We start from the raw sequence: 9712 nt of genomic DNA, 5'->3' as shown, positions 1-9712 counted from the left end.
GACGTCACGCTTGATCGTGATTGGTCGATTTACGATTTCACCCAAACCGTGATGAAATTTCTTCATGGCACTAATACCACTTTACCAACATTGCCACACCTGTATATATCTCATTGATTGGAGCCAATGCGATTATTTTTGTATATAAGTATGCGGCGCAGGGACACCAGATATGCACATTAGCACATTGCCTTTCGAAATCTCTAGTATTAGGCGGTGTAATTCTCCGTGAATAAGACTGTGTATTTTCTGTATTTGCAAAACTTACAACTTCGTGCAAATTTGTTAAAAACGTATACGGATTTTTGCTTACGTTCAAAATAGCTTTTGCATAATATTTAGAAAATCATTTTAATCGACACTTTATACCAACAAGCACAAGAAAGTGTTCCAAAATATCTGGCATCTGTGGCGCCGTGTCTCTTTCGCAAATCGTCCATTGTGTCAAAATTGTAAAAAACGACGTCTTTTCTTTGCAACGCAGAATACTGACGAACAAAATGTGATTTTTTCACTATAAAATTTAGCTTTTAGTTACAGTTTCATAGGTAAGATTAAACATTGAGTTTAATGCACTAAATTAACAGTGATTGTGTAAATATAAACTCATTCAATTGAAGTGAAAATGAATTTTCAAGTATAGATTTTTCACGCGATCGTCGCTACCCCCAAATAGAAAAAAGTAAGAAAAAGTTTGATCGCAGAAGTAATTGAAGATGGAAAATGGTCCTTAATGAGTTTCTCAAAAAAAAAAGTGATGACCTGTGCATAATAGAGTGCTTTTTCTACGAGAGATAATTTTCTTAGGGATATTGAAGCACTAATCTGTTGAATATAATTGTACAAAATCAGAAAATCTTATCGACTTCTCTTTTTTCTTCTTTTTAGGACCCAGAGAAAGCGTTCTAAAAATTAAAAATTCTACCCTTGCAGTGGTCAAATCAAGTTATTGTTACAATAACATCTACATCAAACGTTGGAATTCCTACCAAAACCAAAATTGCAAAAGCCGACAACACAGATATTGTTTTTGCCGAAAAAGATTGCAGCAAGAGAATACATAATCAGTGTTCATAATAGCTCTAGGCTTGAATGATTGCATTTGTTCTGGAGTGCAGTTTGACAGCATTCCAACTATATTACAGTGCGAATGAGCTTAAAGGGAATACCTGTGAGCAGTTCGGTTCCCTTACAGTGCGGAAGTCATTTTAGACACAGCACAGGAAGTGTCGGAGAAAGAGCATTACCATGAGCGAGAACCAAGCCAGTGAATATCTTCGGAATCAGCAATGGGAGAAAGCAAAAGGTATATAATATGTAAAGTTAAATCATCCTTTTATAAATGAGTCCAAAATGTGCTGCGTTTGTTTTGAATACGTATGATCTACGCGTGCTGTTGCGTTTTTATTGTGCCGGTAGTTTTAAAACCCCAAAAGCATGTAATAATTATGCCATATTTCAAACAAATTAACTACTCATAAGTTCAACCGGGAATAAATAATACAAGTAAACCAGTTTCTTGTCTATAAAAAATGAGATTAGCATTCTTTTTTGTGTGCCACACGAATATAATTGCCTTCAAGTTTTTTGCCAGCTTTTCACGTGAATTTACATGATTTTGATAAACTCGAAGTTGAAACAATACCATGTGGCAACTAAAGTTAGTTTATTGTTGCATGGACTTCCATATTACAATTTTTTAAATAAATTAAAATAAACAAAACTGACTGGATTCTATTTTTGAATGTCGAATTTACAATTTTTCGGGAATCCAAAATTCGGCATACCTTCAATACTGCCGGTATACTATATTACATAGCATTAAAATGTCTTCACTGTATAAATTAAAAGCATATTAACAGCCGAGCACACTTGTAGAAGTCAAAGAAGATTATATAAGTATTGTGCACGAATTATCAATCAATTCTACAATGCAATTGCTTAAATCTACGACACATATCCGAAGACATATATCCATATATGTATTGCCTATAGGTTTACAGATATCCGTATCCGTATTAACACAATTATGCATATTTGTTTTTGAATAAAATCATTGTATTGCGATGTGCGATATCTATATAGGAAATTTTACAGAGCTACTGAACTAGTACAATACTAATTATAATATCTTTCATATTTTCTTGTAGAAATATACGATCAAATTCTTGGAACAATATCTAACAACTGCAAACTACCAAAAGAAAGGATTATTGCGTGTTTGTATGGAAGGACAGAATGCTGCCTTGAGCTACAAAAGTACGACACAGTTGCTGAAGACTGTCGACAGTTATTGAATCTGCTGACTGATACCGATGTCGCTGCTGGTTCCGGGCAAGCAGCGGATTCCAACAGCCCCATTCCGTCGTCTGCTTCATCGTCTTCTTCAACAACATCGAGTTCCTCGCAAAACAATCTATCAGCGACTACGGAGTCTAAAGTGCGTAAGCGACTGATTCATTCGTTATACAAGCAACAAAAATACGCCGAGGCAGAAATCATTCTCCAAGAATGGGCCAACAGCCAAAATCATAATCAAGACATACATCGCCATTTGGAACGAATGAGATCAGTACTCAAAATGGCTTCCGCGAATTCCTCGCCTACACCGGCTACGTGTGGAGCTGATCAAGCTCCAACGTTGGTAAACCAATCAGCCGGCGATGTTGTGTCATGCCTAGACTCATGTGGTGGTCCGTCTTCTACACCGACATCAACAATATCTTCGTTATCTTCGTTGAACGATGAGTATGAACAAATTGAAAATAAACTTGAAAATCTCATTATCAACAATCTTCCTCCGGATCGATACACCAAGCAGATAAATCAGATCGAAATCACCCTGCGAGCTACACACAACAATCATAATCTTGCCCAGAGTTCTACAGTCAATAATTCAAATAACGATACAAAACAGCCGAAAGAACAGGAGTCCAGCGGGAAAGATCTTAATATCAGCAGCAGTACCGTTGTAAATGAAAATGGTGATGAAATTAAAATTTTTAACAATAGCAGCAGTCTCAGTGATATAAGTAACAATGTAAGTTCAGATGTTACTAAAGCAGCGTCAATTGCAAGTGACGCAACAGCGATACCCACAACGACAATAGCCACATCGTCTTCGGAAACGTCAAGCAGCCCTGTCAACAATTTTCAAAAACAAATAGAAAAAATCACTAATATTAGCTGTGTGTACTGTACAATGACATTTGCGGATCGTGCGGAACTCAGGGCGCACTGTCAAACTGAAAATCACCAGAATATTATTATGTCTGATGAAGGTAGGTTGCACCATATTCTCAATATCATATTCAATATTCAATATCATCGTCTCTACTGAACAATGAAATATAGATGGTAAATTAAATTGAACAATGACTTTTTCTCTTATAGGCCGGGATTGGAAATGGCGGCCTCCACCTCGTGGCTTTACAGCAGAATCATATTCATTATGTGAAAACTATCTGGACAACCAGTCATGCCATTATGGCAATCAGTGTGTTGAAGCCCACGGAATCGATGAACTTAACGAGTGGAAGGAGAGATTCGAATATAGAACGAAAAAACTGCAACGAGCAAGGGACAAAGAGTTGTACGGTAAAAGCTACACGGAACAACTGTTGGAACGATGGGTGCAAGCACCTAGCCCGGATAAAGTAATGAAAGAGAAGATAGAAGGCGTAGAAGAATCATGTTCGCAAGATCTCGTAACGACTGTCAGCTCCAAAGTAAGCAAACGCGAGTGGACATTTGTGCTAAAAACAAGAAAGCTTTTGAAAGCCGTAGCATTGCTTCAAGATGCGCACCGTAATCATTTCTTAATAAAACAGATTTTTCCTGGCGAACCTCGGAGTGGCACTGCCTGCAAAAAACAAGGACAAACTCTCACCGTTAATAAAGTCGTTGATGCAGATTTATCATCTGATCAGGAATGGATTACACCATCTGATCAAAAACTCCATGATATGACCCATGAAACTGCCCCCCTGCTAGAACACCGAGTGAAAGTTGTCTTCAATACGGATATCTATGGAACATTTCGACAGGCAGTTGTGTTTGATTTCGGTTGTGAGCCGGTTTTAGTTAAACATCTATGTGTTGATGTGGTTCCGGTAACAGAAGTAGATAAGATTCAAGAAATTCGGAAAGACATTGTTATGTCTACAACCGAAAGATGGGATGAAACTAATTCGGAAATTATTGAATTCACAACCACTATAATTCCCCATATGCAGACACCAGCATATGCAGCAGATGCTGAACGGGAGAAAGATTTGCTGCTACGGTATCCACTACCGAAAGCATCCACTTTTGTTCTGACGCAATCGACCATAACCGAAAAGAAGCTGACAAAGAACAACTATCGTAACCGGATCCATGAACTTTTGTATGTAGAAGAGATCGCTCGTTATGAGCAGATTGCACGTTACAATCTTACAACAAGACTGATGATAGCGACGAACTATCTGCTGACTCCCAGTGGAATGGCTACGAGTACAGCTAAGTATTCTCATTCAGGTGAACTATTTGCTCTGATGAAACTCGGCAAAGACGTTTCAGAGGATACATCCGCTGGACGACTAATTCTGAATAATTGCCAGGCAGTGCTAATTGCTTCTAAAGAACCAGTTCCTAGTGGCGAAAAAAGAAAAGTTTACGAAGCTGTCATTGAAGATAAAGGCAAGAGTATGATTTATCTGAAAACGTCGGCAAAGGCCGTCGCGGGTCTTGGTTTGAAACCAGATACGGAATTTATTGCGGACATTCAATTTCAACCGAATCGTCTTACATATTGCGAGTGGCATCACGCTATAGACAAAATTGCCGACTTTAGAATTATATTCCCTGACATCTATTTAGAACCAAGCATACCGTGGACACCACAACGTCAATGGGATGTTTCGCTTGATCCGAAACTAAACTCTAAACAGAAAGAAGCAGTCGTTGCAATAACCACTCCGATAGAGGTAGCTTTACCGCCCATTTTGCTGATCGGTCCATTCGGTACAGGCAAAACCTATACGCTGGCCCAAGCAATTAAGCAACTTTTGTTGCAACCGGAATCAAAAATATTAATTTGTACCCACTCCAATTCGGCCGCTGATTTGTATATTAAGGACTACCTTCATCCCTGGGTTGAAGAAGGAATGGAAGAGGCAAAACCGTTACGAGTTTACTATCACAAACGTTGGGTAGCGACCGTCAACAGCATTGTCCAGAAGGTATGTATTGATGCATTGAAAGTATTTAATATATGGGTCATTCCACGGGAAATTTACGGTCAAAATCGTTGTTCTCTTTGGAATATTTTTTACGTTCTTTGTTCAAAAAAAAATCGATACGTATTTTATTATTTCCTTGTTACTGTTGGAATTCGCAAGATATGATTTTTTAAAGTATTGTAATCCGAAAAAATTTTTTAAATGTTGATTGTAAACATAGTTTGTAATATCAAAAATGAATTTCTACCGGATGTATTCACTATTCCACATGCTTTCAAAATTGGTATACCATACCTCCTTTAGATTGTTTTTCAATAGTTAAATAGTGCATTTTTAAGTTAAAGTTTTTAAGTTAAATAGTGCATTCGAGAAAGAAGAAACATGCAAAATTTGGAAATGGAGAAATGAAAACTCTGGAAGTTATGAGTTTTTATGTCTTAGTGCGTGTGTTAATGTGAAGCGAGCGGCTATTATTATTATTATTATTTATATTGAATAAAATTCATCTGACAAAATATTGTCTTAATGAAAAATAAAACGAACACAGGATCATGATAGTCTTCTCATAAAAACATGCAATGGAACGTTAAAGTCAAAAATGCTATAAGCGAGATTGAATGCACTGGCAATGGCACGGATTGGCTCATTTTGTCCGTATTGTTGACTAAGAGCTGCGAGGTGCAAAAAGTTGCGTTGACGTATAACTCTCTCTGGAGCATAGAAGTAAAACTGCCGGAGTAGTTCAGGCGAATCGACTTCCGAAGTGATGATCTTAGCAGCAAAGAGAGCTTGTGCGATGAATCTTCTCCGTTCTAGGGTATCAATTCCAAGTAGCCGACAGCGATCAGTGTAGGAAGGCAGGTTCGTAGCATCAAGCCATGGTAGCCAACGAAGTGCGTAGCGAACAAACCTTTTTTGTACTCGCTCGAATCTAGCAATCCAACACGCTTGGTATGGACACCATACCACACTACTAAACTCAAGAACTGAGCGGACTAGTGCACAATACAACGCCCGTAGGCACAGCGGGTCGTAAAAGTCTTCGGAGATTTTGAATATAAAACCAAGTTGTCTGTTGGCTTTCGTCAGAATGTCGTTGTAGTGAGATTTAAAGGTCAACTCACAGTCAAGAGTAACTCCCAAGTCTCTAATTTGGTAGACCCGTTGAAGTCTGTGCCCAGCAATTGAATAAGTAAACATGATCGGTTTCTGTCTACGGTGAAAGGTTATCACATTGCATTTATTGATACTAAGCGTCAAAAAATTCTGGGAGCACCAACTCTGCATACGATCTACACTTAGTTGCAAGTAGCCGCAATCATTAGTACTGTTGATGATGTTATATATTTTGACGTCGTCGGCGTAAAACAGGCGGCAACCAGATGGCAGTATGACAGAAAGTTCGTTGATAAATAACGAGAACAAAAGTGGCCCAAGGTTACTACCCTGGGGGACACCCGAAACATTCGTAAACACTTCGGAACTAGAAGCTCCGATCTTAACGCGAAGCGATCGGTTTATCAGATAGGATCTGAACCAGGCGACTAAGGATCTGTTGATGCCAAGTTTTTCTAGTTTCCTTAACAGTATTTCGTGATCCACTCGATCAAATGCTGCCTTAAGATCAGTGTAGACAGCATCAACTTGTCAACCGTTGTCCATTGTGCGAACGCATAGTGAAGCAAATTCGGTCAAATTTGTCGCAACAGACCACTTGGGATAGAATCCGTGCTGAGCAGTTGAAATGTAGTTCTTACATGAGCAGAAAACCGCCTCATTGATAATAATCTCAAAAACTTTAGAACAGCAGCATAAGGAGGTGATGCCTCTGTAATTCCGAACGTCTCTCTTATCACCTTTCTTGTGAACAGGGAACATAAATGAGGATTTCCATAGTTCAGGAAATTTGTTCTCTTGCAGTGATCTGTTAAACAGTTTTGTAAGTGGAGTAACTAACACCTCCGAGCACAACTTTAGAATGGACGCTAGAATGCCATCGGGACCAGCAGCATAAGAAAGCTTTAACCTTTGGAGTGCAGACATTACGATTTGTTCACTAATGTGAAATGGACGGAACTCAAAAGTATCACTAGGACAGTCGTTGATGGCAATGGCGACTTGTGCAGGTGAGGCGGAACGTTCGTTGAACGAATTCGTAAAGTGTTGGACAAAAAGATCGCACTTCTCAAGTTCAGAGTTAGCAACTTGTTCCCCAAGGTGAAGCGACATTGGCAGACCAGCCTTTTTTTTCTTGGAATTTACGAAATGCCAAAATCGCTTTGGATTCCTGCACAGAGATGCCTGTGTGCGGAGAACATAGCGTTGGTACAGAAATCTATTCAGTTTCTTGTAGTCGTTACTCGCACGATTGAATTCCTGTTTTGTAAGGTGAGAACGATTCCGGCAGTATCTTCGTAGAGCTCTAGCCCTCAGCCGTTTTAGTCTGCGTAGGCGATTGTTCGACCAAGGAGGTTTTAAAGGCAGATGGGCGTTGGGTACAAATTCACTAATTAGGTTTACGATTGTTCGCTGGAAATAATCGACGGCGTCGTCAATACATGTAGCAGAGTTTATTGTCTGCCAGTCAACGCGAGAGATAGCGGATCTGATTCCATCATGATCAGCTCGGCGAAAATCCGGTGTACCATCATTCCCGAAGGCAGACTCAAAAATGATCGGCGTTGGGAGATTCAACAGGACGTCCAAAGCAGGATGGTCTGCGTCGAGAGTGATCAAAGGCTCAATTGCTTCCGAAACGGTGCAGACTGGCGTTGCGGCCTCGTTACTCAATACTAAATCAAGAAATCTGGCGTTTTTGTTGGCAATACCATTGACTTGCATCAACCCATGTAGGGCAAAACCGTCGATAAGTGTAGAGCTGGCAGCAGATAAAGCCATTAGGGAGTCGACCTGGAAAGACCCATCGCTCGACTTGCACCACCGGACTGAGGTTGATTATAGTCCCCAAACTGCAGAGCATAGTCACTGAGGTCCAAGTTGGAGAAAACAGCACCGATAGAGTCCACGTGCTCATGAATGCTGTTAATATCGTTACGTCGATCCGGGGGCAAATAGATGACACCCACACTCACTCAAGAACGGATCTACCTTTGTCCGTAATCCTCACACGTTCTGATAGTAACAACGCATGGGACGGATATCGTCCACAATGCTAGATGCAACAACTGCATTGTTCGGCTCTAATGTTGAGGTACCAGTTCTGCGTCGTCCATGGAAGGCAGGAGCGTTGGGGTTTAGTGGCCTAGAAGCGCAGAGCGGATCAGTGGTGCGATGTGGGCTTGAAAGTTCGTACTTGCCATGAATGCAATGTTGGAAACTGTTCCCCGCAACCGCACCTTGGACCAGGACGACTGTTGAACGCAGGCAGGAAAGGCGCGACTACGGCGGGGGGGTCAGGAGTTCCCACAATGCTAAAATCGGTGCACCCCGGTAGCTGCCGGAACAGTGGTGGAGCTGGAGCAAGGTCGGAGACGGCATTAACATTTCTATCCAGATGGAGCCCATTGACGTTAGAATTCAGTAGGCTAGAGGCTATGCTCAATCGATGTTCTAACCCACGGGCAGCTTCATAACGAGGCCGCCTTTGATGCTATTATGTGTAACGTGTCGTTGAAGCGCGCGCGTTCGTCCGCTCGTTTGCATTAACGTGCGCGCTTCGATATAAAAATTCATAGCTTCTAGAGTTTTCATTTCTCCATTTCCAAATTTTGCATGTTTCATGTTTAAAGTATTGTAATCCGAAAAAATACAATTTTTAAATGGTGATTGCAAACATAGTTTTTTAATATCAAAAAATAACTTTCTACCAGATGTGTTCACTATTTCACAAGCTTTCAAAATTGGTATACCATACCCCCTCTCGATTGTTTTTCAATAGTTAAATAGTGCATTTTTATAAACAATTGCAATTTTTTCAAAGTTGGAACTTTTTTTGTCGATTTTTTTTATTTTAAAATATTTGTTGATCTTTCTCGAAGAAGCATGCAAAATTTCAAAATTTCAAGCTTTCAAAATTGGTATACCATACCCCCTCTCGATTGTTTTTCAATAGTTAAATAGTGCATTTTTATAAACAATTGCAATTTTTTCAAAGTTGGAACTTTTTTTGTCGATTTTTTTTATTTTAAAATATTTGTTGATCTTTCTCGAAGAAGCATGCAAAATTTGGAGAAATGAAAAATGGAGAAATGAAAACTCTAGAAGTTATGAATTTTCATATCGAAGCGCGCACGTTAATGCAAACGAGCGGACGAACGCGCGCGCTTGAACGACAAGTTACGCATAATAGCATCACACGCGGTGATCTAGTGCGCTATGGGTGACCTATGAATTCGCGCAGTTTTCAGATACCAATTCTACACCCAACACGATACGTTTAAAAATAAATTGCGACTAAGTTAAAAGAGATAAGGGTTTCTCGTCAAAGAACGAATTGTAGAACAGTTCCAGAGCTTTAAAGCTTTGGTGGA

General features: G+C 39.8%; 1 protein-coding gene across 2 annotated transcripts in view; it reads left to right on the top strand.

Annotated features, from left to right (window-relative positions):
* Positions 1 to 444: 444 nt before the first annotated feature.
* Positions 445 to 9712, top strand: part of LOC128734238 (probable helicase with zinc finger domain) — a 29259-nt gene continuing 19991 nt past the window's right edge. Inside the window, exons 1-5 of one of the 2 annotated variants that reach the window (XM_053828310.1) lie at positions 445 to 548; positions 889 to 1306; positions 2151 to 3281; positions 3394 to 4518; positions 4606 to 5222. In XM_053828310.1, coding sequence (XP_053684285.1) covers positions 1249 to 1306; positions 2151 to 3281; positions 3394 to 4518; positions 4606 to 5222 — 2931 coding nt within the window. In that variant the 5' untranslated portion in view covers positions 445 to 548; positions 889 to 1248. Of the gene's footprint in view, positions 549 to 888; positions 1307 to 2150; positions 3282 to 3393; positions 5223 to 9712 lie in introns of both variants that reach the window. The other variant, XM_053828309.1, reaches the window with a different exon arrangement.

The sequence above is a fragment of the Sabethes cyaneus genome, chromosome 2, assembly GCF_943734655.1.
Source record: "Sabethes cyaneus chromosome 2, idSabCyanKW18_F2, whole genome shotgun sequence".
Taxonomy (NCBI): domain Eukaryota; kingdom Metazoa; phylum Arthropoda; class Insecta; order Diptera; family Culicidae; genus Sabethes; species Sabethes cyaneus.
Note: the sequence above shows the minus strand (reverse complement) of the source record. Positions and strands in the feature narration are given on the sequence as shown.